This window comes from Marmota marmota, unplaced genomic scaffold (assembly GCF_001458135.2).
Source record: "Marmota marmota marmota unplaced genomic scaffold, marMar, whole genome shotgun sequence".
Taxonomy (NCBI): domain Eukaryota; kingdom Metazoa; phylum Chordata; class Mammalia; order Rodentia; family Sciuridae; genus Marmota; species Marmota marmota.
The window spans coordinates 16,158,197-16,176,557 of record NW_026000164.1 but is presented as its reverse complement, the minus strand read 5'-3'; the positions used below and the strand labels follow the sequence as shown (position 1 = coordinate 16,176,557).

At 44.9% G+C, this 18,361-nt stretch overlaps 1 protein-coding gene across 1 annotated transcript; it reads right to left on the bottom strand.

Moving 5' to 3' along the window:
- Akr1b1 (aldo-keto reductase family 1 member B) lies at nucleotides 1-14,689 on the bottom strand. Its single transcript, XM_015493818.2, has 10 exons — nucleotides 14,533-14,689; nucleotides 8,532-8,699; nucleotides 7,766-7,882; nucleotides 7,050-7,127; nucleotides 6,623-6,745; nucleotides 6,026-6,132; nucleotides 5,635-5,716; nucleotides 4,983-5,066; nucleotides 2,568-2,650; nucleotides 1-394 (listed from the first exon to the last, which is right to left on the bottom strand). The coding sequence occupies exons 1-10, from the start codon at nucleotides 14,596-14,598 to the stop codon at nucleotides 352-354; spliced, it is 951 nt and encodes a 316-aa protein (XP_015349304.1). The 5' UTR covers nucleotides 14,599-14,689; the 3' UTR covers nucleotides 1-351.
- Nucleotides 14,690-18,361: the final 3,672 nt, after the last annotated feature.

The window sequence follows — 18,361 nt, the reverse complement described above, 5'->3', positions numbered from 1 at the left end:
TCAAGTTCACAAAAAGACTTTATTTGAGGCAGAGAAGTCTGGCTGAAAGGACTACAGTTCCAAGCAGCCAGAACACAATGGTTAGTGGCACTATTTTAAATTTGTAGCTTTTGCTTCTCTTTAGTCAGAAAAGTGTTCTCAGGCTGTATTTTCCCAGATGAGCAAGAAGAAAGGCAAAAGAAGATTAGAAGAGACATCTAATCTACTAAGGCTGCTCTTCACACCCAGCATCAAGCTAGCAACCCACAGTGTTGCCCATTGCTGAGGGAGTCACACTAGCTTGCGCTAGCTTGCATGGAAAAATGAGGCAGGAACAGGTGCAACCTTGTGGAAGAGCAGGCATCCACAGCTTCAAAACTCTGCGTGGAAGGGGTAATCCTTGTGGGTAGCACAGCTGTCAGAAGAAAAGAGAACACATTTGTTTTTCAAGGAAAAGGTATGACTGTGACAAATTGCCAGCATAAGAGGTAGGTGTCTCGTTATGGGCACATATAGAAATCTTGCAGGCAACAAGCCAGTTTTGAGTCTTCGGGTCATGGATCTGCAGCTTGGACAAGTAGCCCAGGCTCCAGTCTCCTCTACCAGACTGTCATCAAGGAGCACACGCATGATAGATCCAGTCCTCCCCACATGCCCAGCACTGGGCCTGGGACATGCAGCACGGCCAGGCCTGATTCCTGCCTCCTAGTAGAAACTTAGTCTAACTGGGAGAACCAAATAAAACTTCATGTCTTAAACAATACAAGGATGAAAAGAGCAAAGAGATAATAATTGAAGTGTGAAAAGGCTGAATGAGACTGACTCTCAAAGGGTTAGTGAGACAGTAATTGCTTGCAGGACATGGAGAGGGAGGACACCTCACTCAGTGGGAGTAAACTGAAGCAGATCCCTGGAGAACTATCTGCTACAGGACACAAGGGGGAGGGACCAGTGTGTTGCCAAGGCTCATAATTCAACTGATGGGGTCAACGGCTTTTACTGGGGAGATGAAATGGCAAGAACATTGAAAAGACTATCCAGGAAGGGCACACTGAGCTTGGAGCACATAACTCCTATTTACACATTCAAAATCACTCAAGAGCTGGGTACAGTGGTGCACGCCTGTAATCCCAGTGACTCAGGAGGCTAGGCAGGAGGTAGCAAGTTCAAAGCCAGCCTCAGCAACTGAGACCCTGCCTAAACAAACAAACAAACAAACAAAAAAAACACTCAAGAAATATGACACCATCACCAGCAATACAGGCTTGGTGTGGCAGTATGTGCCAGCAAGAGGTCTAGGACATGGGCAATTAGGAAAAGCTTCCTGGAAAACCTGCGAACATCAGAGCCAGCTCTTCCTCCCCACGCCAACCCTAAACCATGTCCACAACATTCCTAGCACGCAGGATAACCACACAGCTGTTTCTCGAATAGCCCTGGAGGGTGGGAAGAAGGCATCAGGATGTGAAGGGACCACACAGAAAAGCACTGAGGTTTGCCAGCCCTGAGAGAGCTTCAACACAAGGTCAGCACTGGGAGGAAGAAAAGGTTCAAAAAGGATGCAAGTTGGCCAATGCCTCACATTCCCCTCACTCCCACCACTAGATCCAAAAATGATTTTCATGTTGAAAGGTTAAGAGCCATGGACACAAACAGGGACATCAGACAGGGTCTTGGGTGGGGTTCTTATTTAGAACCTGAGGCCTGTGTGACAACAACATGCTAACAAGCATGCTTATGCCTGAATCACAGGAGTTACAGTTGGTGGACACCTGCCTGAGGCAGTGGCTGCAGTCACCATGGTGAGAACTCTGAATTGGAGGGACAGCGCAGAGATTGGGAAAACAAGTTCCCTACCCTGTCTTAGTGAATGTCTAATTTGTGCTTCAGAGAAGTACTAAACGAGACAGAAGGGAAACAGCTCAGATAGGAGTAAGGGCGGTGAGAAGGTAGACTCCTGTCTCCACTGCCAAAAGAGAAGCTGCTTCTTAAAAGCAGAGCATGAGTTTTAAACTTTGTCACTGAAATGGCAGGAAAAGGAAAAAAAAAAAACCCCAAACCCCACCTTACTGTGCTCTCCTGTACAGTCCAAACCCCATGTCAGAGGGAACATAGGTACCCCTTATATTCACTCATACAGAGAAGGTACAACTGGTTTTCTCAGAGTCATGGGCAGCTTTTTCACATCAGTGCTGGGATAGACTTGAGCCTGACTCCAGGGTCTCTTACTGGGGTCATCAAGAAAGCCACATGCAAATTCACAAAGATTTGCAAACTAAATAAATGCCCATTGAAAAGACTAGCCAGGAAGGGCACACTGATGCAAATATGCATTTTTTTCTTTCAGTTGGGTGACAATGTCCTTGGGCAACAGGAGGAGAGCAGATGTCTCTTGGCCAAGGCTTTGTACAGTTTGACTGATACAAGTGTAAACACTTCCTACTGCCTGTGGATAAGAAAGCAAAGTAATGTGCAACAGAAAGAAGGGCTGTGATAAGAAAGCCTGGCCCACTGGGGCCTGCAGGGGTTACCCTGCTGTACAACACAAGGTGGTCTGGGAACTGGTTATCACATGGGAATTCACTTACCTCACCAAGGAACACACCCTCCAGTTCCTGTTGTAGCTGAGTAAGATGGTCATGTCCTCACTGCTCAGTTCAAAGTCAAAGACCTTAAACAAAAATAAATCAACAAATTCTGCAAATAAAAATCAGAGCTGGACCTGATGGCACATGCCTGTTCCAGAGACTTGGAAGACTATGGCAAGAGGATTACAAGTTTATGGCCAGCCTCAGCAACTTAGTGAGGCCCCCTTCAACTCAGTGAGACTCTGTCTCAAAATAAAAAAGAAAAAGGACTGGAGATGTGGTTCAGTGGTTAAGCACCCCTCAGTTCAATCCCCAGTACCAAAAAATAAAATAAAATAAGAATCAAACAATAATGCAGGACACGGATGGGAAGACTTCTATTGTCTTGAGTGGGGAAGGCAGTAAGGTAAACTGAGAGAACAGTTAGTACATTTATTACTCTTCAGAGAAAAGTACATTTTTTTGCTAGATCTGAAACAGTCCTTCTCTTTCAGAACTTCTAAGAAAACTGACACTTTTCATTCTATGTATTTTGTTTCAAAAATACTTTTGCACACTTCTCCTATGAAAAGCACCAGGGGAAGAATATAATAATGGGTAAGATGTGTCCTTGCCTTCATTCACCACGAAGCAGAGAATGGAAGCATCTCAACAGTTGTAATTCAAGGAGTAATTCAGTAATCACACACTATTAAGACGCAAAACAAAGCTCTTGGGGAGCTTAGAGACATTAGGAATGGCTTCTAGCTGGGACACTGAAGGACGTGGCCAGAGAGTAGTATTTAAGATGGCCTAAGACGACATGGAAGTTTTGACAGAGTAGACTGTGAAGAAAAGAACCACTTGTGTGAAGAAAACAGACTGCATGGAAGAACTCAGCTTGTGTGGGGTAGGCAGGCAAGCCAATGGGTCCACAGCAGTGCTAGGTGAGACCCAGAAGGGCTGGGACACAGACACAGAAGTGGGGGTAGTTTGCTTAGCTTCTGATGATCACAGAATGTGCAAAACAAGGGTCTGCTATATACTCTGTGATTACAACTATGGAAAAATGTGCAAAGAATACACAGTAAGATGCAAAAATAAAATAATCTGGTTAAAATTTTGAGATTGTCATTTATATATTTTTGTTTTATAATACTTTTAATGAAATGTGAAATGAAGGCTCCATCTCTAGTAGGATATGGCTTTCCCACTGTTTTGTTACTTTATTTTCTGTAGTTAAAACACCATCATAGATGAAGAAAACTACTTCCTCTGTAAAACAATAAGCTCCCCTCCCTCCCAGAGCTCACCCTCCCCCCAGTCTCCTTTGTGATAAGTGGTATGTGTTAAGGCCATAGACTCTAGCCAGCAGGACCAAGCAAAATTAGCGCTTGCTGTGAAATAAGGGCCATCCCGAGCCTGTGTGGAGCCTGCAGGGGGTCTACTGGGGCTGGCTACTGGAGAGCTTCACACCCATGCCTGTACCATGCTCTAAACAAGACCTCAGGTGAGGATGGGGTGCCCCTGGCAGAGCTGCTTGGCTCAGAGAGGAAAGAGGCTCAGTGACCATCATGACCACCCTCTGCTCCCTCCTGGCCCCCTCACCAGTACAAGAGGGAGGTGATGCCAGGCAGCCTGAGCTGCTCTCCAGGGCAATGTGAATGCCCAGACTCCTGGTACTGTGACAGAAACTGTGCTTTGCCCATGATATGGGCTCTTTACAGAATGAGTGTGAGTGGCTGGCAGGGGCCTTTGCAGTTCATGGACTTAGCACAATAACGTTTCCTGAGTTCTTCTTTTTTTAAAATATTTTTTTTAGTTGTAGATGGACACAATAACTTTATTTTTATTTGTTTATTTTTATGTGGTGCTGAGGATCGAACCAGGTGCCTCACACGTGCAAGGCAAGCGCTCTACCACTGAGCTACAACCCCAGCCCTCCTGAGTTCTTACTATGTTCCCAGCATTATGTGAAGGGCTCTGTGCATCAGCTTATCTAATATTCACAATGACCCTAAAACTAGGTATTATTTTACAGATGGAAAAACTGAGACACAACACAGTTAAGTAACTTGCTTAAGGTCATACAGCTGATAACTAATGGAGTTCCCGTGCAAACCTAGGCAGTATTGCTTGAGTGACATTTTCTCAGGGCAAACACCAGACGTCCTTGAGGAACTTCAGCAAAGATGTGTATTTGGGTGTCCAGTGTGGGGCTATTGAAGCACAAGACCCAGCACAGGGGACTCCACCAACAGGGGTCATAGTCTTAAATCATGGTTTTCTCACTGTAGCTTACTGAGGTTGGCCCACTGGCCTGAGGTGGGGATCCCACAGATAAGACTATATACAGAGACAGGATGAAGGTCCCTGTAAAGAGACTCTGCCCCTTTCTCTACTAAGGAAAGCCTGGTTGACCAGTTGGGATCTTACCTGAAAGTTCTCCGCAATCCGTGCAGGTGTCACAGACTTGGGGATCACCACCAATTTCCTCTGCATGGGGAATCGGATCAGCACCTGTGGAGTCAGAGGTGCTGACTGTATACATGTGCCAGGCACTCTGCATCATCATCTCCCCTGATCGTACATACACAACCCAAAACAGACACGTCTGCTGGAATTGCACAGGTGAGAAGAGGGGTTCAAAGATGTCCACATCACACCTGATGCACAGGGGTTGCATTCAGATGCAGATCTGACCTGAGTCCTTCTTTTAATGTCTCCAGGTACAATAGGAGGCCACAGGGGGACCACTTATTGCCTAGGAATGCACACTATGCATGGTTGGTAGTCAGAGCTCTCTCATCTACAGAGACAAGCTTCCAGGAAAATTAGTAAAAGAACTATGCTGATCCTGGAGCAGTTTACAAAGATAGTGGCGGTGGTACTATTATTCCAAGATAGCATGGCAGCCTCTTCTGATGTCCCAATCTGCCTCAGGGCTCTCCCTACTCACACTCCAGGATCCTAAACCACACTTTCAGGGAGGGCTTGATGCTTAGTCCCCTCTCTTGCCTGGCTAACAGTACCACCTAGAAAGCAGGGAGTTCTGAGGACAGTCAGGAGTGTCTGGAAATGACTATACCTGGGCTGTCGTTTTATTGTACTTGTCTGCAATCGCCTTGATCCTGGGATCCTCCAGGAGGGAAGGGTCCTCAGGCTTGGCCCTGGAGCAGAAAGATGGTTCAGGTCAACAACCATCAATCACTGCTATTTGAGGCAGCCGGTGACTCTGACCCTAACCCTCCTATAGAGCTCAGGGAGAGAGGCCAGGAGTCTCCTGGTCTGAAGCTGAGTCATGGATCATGAACCCTTTGGGAAAAGTGCAATCACCTTGCTGCTGAAATTCTAACCTCCCAGGAAACCTGAGGCTGTGGCTGCTCATCATTCCAGAAGCATTTTCCTTGATGTTCAATTTTTCTTTCTAGTCTAACTTCCACCAAGTGAAAGAAAACATGACCTCATAGAAAACTCACCAGGGCCTGTCGGGAGAGCCAAGGGGGCTGTAGGCAGTCACCACAATGCCTTTGGAATGGCAGTACTGGATCAACTTCTCCTGAGTTAGGTATGGGTGGCACTCAATCTGCAAATGCAAATAGGAGAGATGACATGATACTACGGACATAAGATGAGGTGACGCAAAGTTTCTCCTGCTAACTCATTTCCTTTGCCTCACAGAAAATGTCCTACTTTCCAGAGGAGCCATAACAACTTTCTATACTTCCCATCTAGTGTCTGTGACATTAAGAACAGTAATCTTGTTACCATGTTCCAAGGCCATAGGCCCTGAGGGCTTTCTCTGGCCTTAGCCATTTATCAACTGTCACAGGTCTGAGGCTCTCGCCGGCTATGCACTGCCCACGTGTCAGATCCACATCATCATGGGCATCAAACCCTTTCCCACAAACTTCACTCCCAGATGTGCCTATCTTGATAAATCAGAACTCAGGGCTCTGCCAATACCCAGGATCTGCCTCTTAGCCACTTCCTGGGTGATGCAGACCAGAAGTAACTGCCAGGATCAATAGTCAAACAGGATGCCATCCATACCATCTTCCCCAGTGGAAGTCTACCTGGTTAACTGCTGGCTTATATTTCAAGCCAGGTTTGTTTAAGAGCCTCTCGATCTGAAGATGATTAAAGTTGGAGATGCCAATTGCTTTCACCAGCCCTTCATCTACCAGCTCTTCCATGACCTAGAGAGAAAAAGAGTATGTTTAGTGCTGAAACAAACACAAAAAAGACTAGGATCAGAAGCAACTTTTGTACCAGGCAGTTTAACAGATCCTACTCTCACTATTCAGTGTCAGTTAATTTCATCTTTTATAAGTGAAGAGACAGCAAGATGAAAGCCAGCCTGGCTTTTGTGGGATAGGAATAAACATGGTGATAAAATAACAAATGCAACATAAATAATGACAGAGCAGGTACTCACACTTGCCATACACAAGGACAGGAAACCTGCAATGAAGGATAAAGTTCCACTGGGGACCATCTTACCGTCCAGGTGTCCACAAAATCAGTGTCACTGGGAATCACGCTGCCTGCCGCATCCAACGGAAAATACTCTTCACCATGCTGTCATTACAATTGAAAACAGACACACAAAACTATCAATTATAGCCCTTCATAGACCTGCTAGGAAGCTATGTATAGGAAAATTATTCTAATTGTCTAAGATTGTGGAAGATGGTAAGAGGCACATTTGGTAGCCAGTGTAAAAAGGAAACAGGCAGATGACCCCTAATGGCTCCAGGTACTACTTCTACCAAACAAGTTGTAGCTAAGTCTGTCAGAAGGAGATCCAGACAACCCTCAGTCACTGAGACCCAGCTAGTCCTGGCTAGTTCACTGGCCTATAAAATTGTCACCATGCCCAGCCTTACTGGCTGATTATAAAATAATGAAGGGTAAAAGTCATAACTATAACTAGTGGAGTTCTAGTGCAAACCCTTTAGATCTTCTAAATTATCATGCAATAAAACAGCTACAGGGTAAAACTCACATGCTTTCAACCTGGCTGACCGAGTAGAAAACCAAACCAGGGGCTAGAAAGAAGGTAAAAGAAGTAATATACTGCTGCTGGTGTGCAAGCCACACCTTAAACAGCAGGGACAGGGAGAGTCTAGCACACACAGTGTGCTAATAAAGGAGATCAAAACAGGTCACAGGTTGCACTGAGCCACAGGATTCAGTCTAAGCTTCATGTGCCATACCTTAAAGCCCGTTGGCCAGTGAATCAGGTAGAGGTCCAGGTAGTCCAGCTGCAGGTCACTAAGGGTCTTCTGGAAGGCTCCTTTCACCAGGCTTTTGTCATGGAACGTGCACCACAGCTGAAGCCAGTGAGAGACATCTTACCACCGCCATGCATAAGGCTATTTCCTGGCCAGAAGCCAGATAGCTCCAAGAAGGCTCACACTCCTCTCCCACAACCCAGCCAGTTCAACACAGGAGTGGTTTGAGGGAGTTTCCAGTTCACACATCTTTCCCAAGGAAGGTAGGATGTCCAGGTCAAGGAAACCTCACAAGGACCAAACAGAAAGCATAAAATAGGACAAGCCAGCCAGCCAGCCCTAGATACTAAAGATGAGTTCTCAGGGCTGTTGTCCACCCTGGGTCCTTTGTACACCCACAACCTCCAGGTCAAAAACACAGGCCAGCAGTGGAGAGCTAATCTGCAGAGGGGAGGCAAGTTCCATCCTTGAAGGTTAACTCCCTGAAAAAGGACAGCCAAACCACAACCTCAACCTCATTAACATGGAGCTCTCACCCATCAGTCTGGGGGAATGACCATCCAACAGAAAGGGGCAGGCAAGCTATGGGGCCCTCTGTGGGCATGAGTAACCAGACCTGAAAACAGACCTGGAAAAATCGCCTGCCCTGGGGTTTATGGTCATTGTATAAAGAGTATGGCTCTGGCTCCTAAGCTGAGCCACCATGTGTAAGTGAAGGAGAGCCTCCAAGCATCCAACAGAACAGTACCTTGCTGACGATGAAGAGATCTTGGCGCTTCACCACCTGCTCCTTTAGCTTCTCCTGAAGGGCCACGCCCACCTCCTTCTCATTCTGGTACACTTGAGCACAGTCGATATGGCGGTACCCAAGATCAATCGCTACCTTCACAGCCTCAGTCACCTGGCCTGGAGATGACTGAAAGGAAAAGGAACATAAACCAGGGGTTTAAAAACAAAACACAATACAGAGTTTGCATAAAGCTAAGGAAGCAGTGCAGTGTGCTGGTCTTGGAGGATGGTCCTGGTTTGAGGTTTGACCCAGGCTAGCTAGGGTATGCTTATTTAAAAAAAAAAAAAAAAGAAAAATTAAGACGTTGATTTACCTTTAATTTATTCATTTATTTACATATGATGCTGAGAATCCAACCCGGTGCCTCACACATGCTAGGCAAGCGCTCTCTACCACTGAGGCACAACCCCGGTGCTCCCTAGGGTGTGCTTCTTAAGCAGGGTTCTGCACTGGCAGTCCCTGACATGGGGAGCCAAGGTGATATGCCATTTTCCATAACCTGACAGCCACTCACCAGCTCCATAGACCACTTTTAAAAGATGTGAAGTCATCTCATTTCCTGCTTCTTCACATTCACTGACCAAACACTGCATTAAAAAATCCCTCACGGGGCTGGGGATGTGGCTCAAGGGGTAGCGCGTTCGCCTGGCATGCACGGGGCTGGGGATGTGGCTCAAGGGGTAGCGCGTTCGCCTGGCATGCACGGGGCGCTGGGTTCGATCCTCTGCACCTCATAAAATGAAGATGTTGTGTCCACCGAAAACTAAAAAATAAATATTAAAAAATTCTCTCTTCAAAAAAAAAAAAAATCCCTCACTTCCTGAGCCCTAAATAATAGAACTATTTCCTTCAAACAGCTCAAAATGCTTACAACATCTGTACTATGTACCTTAATTCCCATTTGTTCCTGATTTCAACCAGAAAATGCCTGCCCTTTGCTTTATCCATTCACACACGGATTCAGATATTGACAATCACTCAATTTTAAGCAGAACTGGGAAATTACCACCAGTCAAGGATGCTACTGATGCTGATTCAAAAGCCTGTAAGTCAATTCTCTATGTATGAGAACCTGCTTTAAAAAGGTGGAGACAGCTCTCTTCTGGGGACAGTGAATAGAGGCACTTAGAATGGTCCAGTGTTTGACATACCATCAATAGGCTTTTTTACAACACAGCCTCTAACAAAACTCGGCTGGTCTGCACCCCTGGTAATAAAGAAAGGGTTTGCTTTTATAACAAAAAGGTCCAGAAAGCACCAAAATCTGGATGTGGTATGTGTGACCCAAAGTTCTTATGAGATTGCTTAAAATGAAAAAAAAAACATGTCAACAAGGACTATGGTGGTTCCACGTGTGTTAAACATGCCTTCTCTATTGAGAAACAGAAACTATCATAAAAGTGTTGAAAGTGCAAGCATAGTCAGGAAGCTACATTTAAAAAATGAAGCTTGAGCCAGGCTCAGTGGTGCATACCTGTAATCCCGGCAGCTCGGGAGGCTGAGGCAGGAGGATGGTGAGTTCAAAACCAGCCTCAGCAACTTAGGGAGGCCCTGAACAACTTACCAAGACCCTGTCTTAAAGACAATGATGACAGATGGGGAGGTGTCCCCTCAGAGGTATTGCTAGATAGAAACATCCTGAAGGGGAAGGGAGATGGAACCATGGATGATCACCATTTGCTGGGGCCAGCAATGCAAAACCTCCGAGCAGTAAACAGGAAGCCTGGCTAAGGAGGAGGAGTGCCTGCATAGCCACTGAAATTCACTAGCACCCAGAGTGCAGAGACACCTACCCCATATCTCCTCACCACTCCTGCTTAGATCAGAGAGCTGAACAAGAAAAATGTGTGCAACGAACTGTTGAATGAACGGGACACATTCCTTTGGAGAGCTGGGTAGAAACAAATGGAAAGACAAACTCTCCAGGGCCATCAGGAGTTGCCGACATTTGCTGTTTTGACAGGAGCTCTAGTGAACAGCCTGGGGGAAGAATGCAGACCAGCAGAACAGGTCCATTATCAGAGCCCGTTAACAGTGATCCCCACTACCCACAAACTACTACCAAGGGAAGGGACTGGCATGGGGGGGCAGCAAAGCTAACCTCAGGTGTGAATTAAGAGAAAACTTCAGATTAACTGGCAATCTCCTGTTTCCCAGGAGAACCACATACCTGCAGTCTTCCCCACCCTTTGTGGTTAAAGAAACAATAAAGGGAAGAAAATCTCAGCATATCCAGAATACTTTACCATGTGCTTTCTGTGGCATCCAATCCCATACACAGGATGAATGAAGTGGGTAGTGAGGGCAGAGCAGAGAACACCCCTTCCCAAGAAAGGGGACTTGGTGAGTTGGGGCTACCATCTGCCTGGCATATCCTGAACTTTCTTTAGGCTTTAGGACACCCCGATTGATTCTTCTAAGGAACTGCTTCTGCATGCCACGTAGTGGGGCTACCTAGCACCTTGCAACCCCCAACCCTGGACAGAAGGGTGGGCACATGGCACAGGCCCAACCTAGCCACACACCATCTGCCACAGCAACTGTTACAGGGGCATGACCAAAGCCAGGCCATGAGATACTCTCTGTGGATTTGGGATGAATTGCTAAGACAAGCTCTTGTTCTGCTGGAGTGACTTGCTAGAAAATGTGCACGTGCAGCTGCTGGAGAAATGAAGCTGAGAAACCAAAGCCTTGGTGACATCATTTATAACCCAAATCCCCAACACCTGAAGCCAGCAACTGTTATTTGGGAGGTCAAAGATTTCCCACCCCAAACATGTATCTTTTTTGTTTTGAGCTTAAGATTAAATTAGTTTTTCTGTTCTTTGGAACCAAAAACTAGGATTATCAAGGATGCCAGACAATTGACACAAAACTGGAAAAAAAAAAAAGGTAAGTCTGTGTGATATTTTTATAGAAAGACAAGGACAGGGGGGAAAAAAAAAGACAAGAACAGGAGAGAGAAGACTGAGAGATCAAAAAGGAGCTACTGCTTCCTGACCCTCCACCAGACAGGGCAGTTTTGAATAAACAAGGCTTAAAATCTGCCACCCTCACAAGACTCTGACAAAATAAGCATCAGGGAAAATCCAGAGAATGATTACAATGTGCCACCTTTCATGTACTACCCACAGTCAACAGAAAATGCAACTTTCATTGTTTGATACAGAAAAACCAACCTCACTTGAACTTTATGGTCCAAATTCATTTTACAGCTTAATAATGTGAACGTTCCACTGATTTATCACAATGAAAACACAATCAATCTGGCCAGTATTTTACGTCAAAGTTCATAACCATGTTTAACATCACAAAGACAACTGAGACTCATTTCCTCTCATTCTGGTATAATAACTCTGTTCTGAATTTTAAAACACTGGTATCTCGAACTTGGGTAAGATGTAGATGTGCCAGCACTGGCCCTGCAGGAACAGGACTAACTGAAATACATGTAGTTCAGTGGCAAAGCACTTGGGTTCAATTCCCAGTATTACAAAAATAATTTAATTAAGAATCTTTGATTTTGAAGACAGATAGAGGCCTGCAGAAAGCCTGGCAGGTAAAAAGTAAACTGAGCTCCCATGTCAACTCCAACACCCATAGTACAGCTCCCTACCCCAGGATCTTGGGCCATCATCACAAGCTTGCCCCACTTGGGGAAAATGGCATGAGATCTTCTTTGGCACACTTTCTTCTACCTCACGCATTCTTTTTTTTTTTTTTGGTACCAGGGACTGCACCCAGGGGCACTTAAGCACTGAGCCACATCAGGGTCTCGCTGAGTAGGGCCTTGCTAAATTGCTGGCTTTGAACTCGTGATCTTCCTGTCTCAGTCTCCCCAGCCAATGGGATTATAGGCATGTGCCAACAAGTCCAGCTACCTCATGCATTCTTGAAGGGAGTTCTATTGCCCCCAGAGACACCAAAATTGGTTTGGAAAAGCCAAAATAATAACAATAATAGCAACATAGCTTATAGGATGGCTTGTGACTTCCCCCTCAAAAAAAAAAAAAAACAGATATATAGTATTATCTGTGATATCAAAATTTTATTGGGGGGTAAGTAAGGAAAAAAATGTCTCAAACAGCTCCTAAGTAGAAAGGATAGGGAGTAATAATGAGAAAAAGATTGAGAACACAGTTGTACCTCTACTCCTAGGAGCATTCCTTCCTATCCTATGTGTGGAAGTTATGACCACATCCTACCAACAATTTCCAACTAGGTCAAAAACATCAGTAATAGGACACTGGCCTACGTCAGAGGTCAGCTCTGTCTTAATTCCTGGTAATACAATACCACGGGTTGCTTACTGTCCCACAAGGAACGTAAGACGGCCAGAAAGAAAGCACATCTACCCCCTCATCGGGTCTGGGGCAGTGAAGGTCCCCCCATGTGAAGAGAAGCAAGTTTGAGGACCTTTAATGGAATGGTAGACCAGAGCCTTCTAGAGCCCTGTTGTCAGTCTGCAGGGTACAACACAGCCACCGACATGGAAAGTTCCAATAGAATACCAACTGCATCCACATGTAGTCTCCTCCAGTTCACTATGACAAGCAAATAACCACATCTTTTGTCAACCATCTGTGAAGGAATATGTATACATGCAGGGAAAACATATTATGTCATTAAAATGTTTTTTTTTTTTTTTGAGAAAGGAAATCTATTCTGAGCCCACACATAGCCATTTATTTCACTTCCACACCCCAACCCCCCACCCTGTCCCCCTATCCATACAATTCTACACCAACTTCATCTCATTCCCAGAAATACAAGTGAGCATTTTCACTACATAGCCATCTCTGAGTGATTTTACTTCTTCATAATCCAATACACATCTTTTGGAAACCTACTACGAGCACTTTGAGAAGTGCTAGAAACACCAGTGGATAAGGCAGACACTATCCTAGTTCTCAGCCATAACGAATGATCTAAATAGATTTTGTAATGTTATTCAAACAAATACACAGCTTTTCAGGGCTGTTACATACTTAAGTAGTTGATCCGAAGTCCTCTTTAATAAATTCCAGTCCTTATTTGTCCTTGAGTAATACTGATTTTCAAATGATGGGTCATGAAATCAATTTCTAAAGTTATGATCATAGGTTTTCAAAGAAAATGAATAGAAAAATATCAGAATGCACCCCACAAAGTTAAGTACTATTTGTGAAACTTTCACTGCAGTAGCACTTGTACATCCTGTGCATCACAATACAGCTGTGTTTGCTGCAGCCAAGAAAGAAGCATCTTTCACATTCATCCCAACAGATGGCACTTAACTTGGTATCATGATTATAATCCAATTATCCCCTCAGAGTCAGCACTGGACTTTTGGAAAGAAACACAAATTATATACACTGATCATTTTGGCTAAGAAACACTGTCTGTGGGAGGCAAATTCTATGACCCGTTTCTATTCACCTGCAGGCGAAGGTAACCCCACTGATGTCCTTTTTCAAACTCTCTGCACTCAATCTTTCCTAGTTTGTTTTCTTTCCTTGACTGTTGAGTAAATATTTAATGCCCAGGCCCATATTCAAGACTCCTTTAAAACCCTTTAAAACAGTAGNCACAGGGAAGCGGGTCGGGAACTCGGCTCGTGAGGCACACCGGGCCGGGGGGAGCGCGGTGGAACTCGGCTTCCTCTTTCGCTCTCCGCTCCCAACGTCCCCCCCGGGAAGCCCCCTCGCCTCGGCGCCTGATGATCGGCCTGCACGCGCGCGCCCGCTCAGCCAGGAGAGCCGCCCACCCCGAGTCGCCGGCGGCCTCGGCATGCGGCTCCCCAACTCCACCCAAACCCCGAACGCAGGACCCCGGGCCCGCCTAGCCGCGCCGCCCGGGCCCCGCCAATCCCAATCTGGTACCTCAAGCCGGGCGTCCCCGGCGCAAGCGCTCAGAGTCCTGCCTCGTCCCCGCGGAGCACAAAGCGAGCGGCGAGGACCGCGCTACCCGGAGCACTTACCTTCCAGGTGCCCAGCCCCAGGAGGGGCATCTTGGCGCCGTTATTGAGCTCGACGTGGCTAACCATTGCTGCAGCGCTTTAGAGACCTCAGCCCTTAACCGTGCGGCAGTGGTGCGGGTGCGCGTCTTTAAATAGGCCTTGTGTTCTGCAGAAAGGGCGCCTGCAATTGGTCCGTGGCCACACGAAAGCGCCTTCTGATTGGTCGCTTCTGGAGGTCGGACGGTTGCTGCTCCCGCTAGGTCCTAGCGAAAAGGAATTCTTTCTCCACCGCTCGCTGACGCCCCACGTGGCAAAAGAGTCCTCTCCAAGTGCTGTGGGAAATAAGCCAACTAAAGTAACAGGCATCCTATAAATAGACTGGAAAGAAGTTTTGGTTTAAGAGCCCAAATGAAGGTTTAGGAGCCCAATATCAGTGTGATGCATTTTGGAAATTTGAAAAATGGTTGATCCTTAATTTGTACCACTACGGTGTAGTTTAGCATACTTTATTCTTAAACGAAGATGCATATCAGAGAAATGGCTTGTAGTCATTATTTTGCAGAATACCTCATGAAATTTGCCTAGCCTGTGAGTAGCCTACTAGAGACATCTTTGCAACTCACTTGAGGTACTGCATTCGGTACACGTTGGATGTGGTTCAGCAATCTTGCTAGCAAAGCCAGCAACACTTGAAGTTGGGAAATCTTGATAAGCTTCATCCAGAACACACAGAAGACTTGTAATATGACTCCCCATTCAGACTCAGTAAGACTAATTCCATTCAGTCTTTGAAAAGTAAGACTATTGAAGGGGCAAGTTCCAATACTTGGCCAAACTCTAGAAGAAAAGGCAGAAACCCACAGAAGAAAAAGTTAACTATAGTATTGTGGCTTCAAGTATTCCAAATTAGGAGGCACTAAATAATATATTAATGAGCTCAATATGTCAGGTAGAAAAACATTATTTTCCCAAGATAATCAAAGGAAAGTTGCCCCAAGCATCTTGAAGATAATTTTGGTTTCTTTCCAACAACCTCTCTCTAAAATGCTCTATTTCACCCCTACCTTCTACTCTGTCATTCTCCAATCTTTCCTCTAATTATGCAAGATTGGAAACTACAGCTGTGCAGTAATGACTCAGGAACCAGACCTCTCTAAACTCCATTCTGGTGATTTTCCATTTGGTGCCTTCTTAAAAAGTGCCCCCCTCAGGAGAAATTTACACAAAACATACTAGCCCAGATATTTTTCCATTTGACTTTTGCAAAAATTTTGCTAGTGGAGAATTTTCATGCTATTTTTCTCCAAATAATGCAATCTAAATTTGAATTATCATTTTTTCCAAGTCTTCCTCCATGAGGTCCCTCCTGACATAGAGGCTGCTCTGCTAGTTGAACCTCCTGTGTCCAAATTCAAAGAGTTAATGTCTTTTGAAAAGGATATATCTGCAGGGCATGGTGGCTCAGGTCTGTAATTCCAGCGACTTAGGATGCTGAGGCAGGAAGATCATAAGTTCAAAGCCAGTCTCAGCAATTTAGCAAAGCCCTAAGCAACTTAGTGAGACCCTGTCTCAAAATAAACAATAAAAAGGGCTGGAGATGCCTGGTACCAAAAAAAAAAATGGGGGAAAAAAAAGGAATGATGCACCTTTGGTGACCAGATTGGTATACACAGAAGGGTCTTTGATTAGGAAGATGGACTCCATATCAGAGACTTTGTCGTTTTGATTATAATTGAGTATAAATGTTGACTGTGTAAGAGTAGAGTATCTTGCCAGGGCTATGCAAATGTGAAAAGTTAGGTCTGTGGACTTTCTATAGCAATAATAGTATTATAGTTGGGGTGCACTATTGTGATAGTCCCCTCACAGCACCTGAAGCCTCTTTAATTTTTGTAAAATTTGTAATCAAAAATGTACCTTCTATTCTTTGTAAAATGCCATTATGCACATATCAAAATTTTGCTTAAAAAATAAAAATCCTTGAATGGAATCTTCTGAGAAATACTTTGGTAATTGGAATCTTAACATACTTTGACCAATAATCTCTCATCGTAAGAATTATTTCCCAGGGAAATAATTAAAAGGTAATTCACACACTCACACACATACCCACACACAAAACCGTACACACACACATACACTATACCTATAGGGCCGGGACAGAGTGAGGCAAATTAGGTACATAGGTGCAAAATTTCATGCCACAGGTAGATACTGCCTTAAATTTTATACCTTCAGCACTTAACTTGCCTCCCCTTAGTTTCAGCCACGCACACATGTGTATATGTGTGCAGGTGTATGTATGAAAGTCAGTTCTATGTTTATAAAGTCACACTGTGAATATACAACAATAGCAAGAGATATCAAAATGAAGCGAATATAGACATAGAGAAAAGTGTACTTGAAATAACACTAAGGTGAAAGTAAAAAAAATCATGGATCTGTGATAATTAGCATGAAAAACTAACATTACATTTGGAAAAAGTTTGGAAGGAGGCAAAGGAAATGAGGAATATCATTTTTCCTTATTACACATTTTTTAAATGTGTATAATGTATAGCACCTGATGCCTCTGTATTCTTCCGGGTTTGCCCCACAATAAAAAAAAAAAAAAGAGTACTGCAGGGTCTCAAATGAGCTAGAAATGGCTCAGGCTTGGAAATGGCACATGCTTCCACCTACCATCTTTTGGCCAGGCCTACAGATGACTCAGCCTATCTGCAATGGGACGAGAAAGTGTCACCACTATGTTCTAGAAAGCAGAGAGGAAACGAGAGAGAAGCACCAGAAATCTCTTGTATAATGACAAACTACTACTGCTCCTTTTTTTTTTTTTTTTACATTTCAGGCACTTTACATATATTATATGAAGGTGCTGCTGCTGCAGTAATAGCAGTAATGATCAGCACATAGCTAATATCTACTGAGTTTAAGATGTAGTTTAGATTAGCACTAATCTCTGAGCATTATGAACATTAATCATTTAATCTTCATAACCAGTCCTCACAGTGAGTATTATTATTCATCCATTTTACATATGAAAAAACTGAGGCACAGAGAAGTGAGATACATTGCTGAGGTCTCTCCTCACGCTTGGTGGCCGCGACCTGTAGCATTTGTCTCCAATGCCTTGTGCGGCTCTGGTTGAGAGAGCTTTAGCCAGCTCAGGGAACCTCTGTGCATGGATGGACCCGCGGGAAGTGGCCCAGCAGGCAGCGGCCAGGGCTGCACCAGCAGAGGCAAAACAGGGCCAAGGCCGCAGGTCCCTGAGGCGTGAATACTCAATGGGCCGGGCGTGGCACCTTGATGTGGGGCAAGACTCAGTTGGAGGTGCCTGGGATGGCGGACCTCTGGCCATGTCAGGGCTGGGCCTCCTGACAGCAGGACATAAATGAATGTGTTGACGCCTTGATTACCTTGAAACAAAAAAATTAGCAATACAGATAATTTGCTAACAGAATATCAAAAGAAATGTGATGATATTTAATATTTAACACTCCCTCACCCCACTACACACAGAGAAAAAAATGACCAAAGAAGATACCAGGTCCGGAGCATCTGAGGAGGATGGCATGCTACCTCCACACAAGGCTGTCCTCTCAGGGCCTCAGATGTGCAGACCTGCCTCAAAACTGTCCGTGAGATGGAGGGTGACTTTGTTTCAAGGTAATCAAGGCGTCAACACATTCATTTAAGTCCTGCTGTCAGGAGGTTTGCCGCAGGTTACTGTCATGAGCTGATGTATATTCTAGAATAGTCCTTCTGGCTGTTGTGTGTAGATGAGAGTCAGGGGTGCAAGAAGGGATGCGGAGAGACCCGTTAGTGGCCTGTTGCAGTGGTCTAGGAGAAA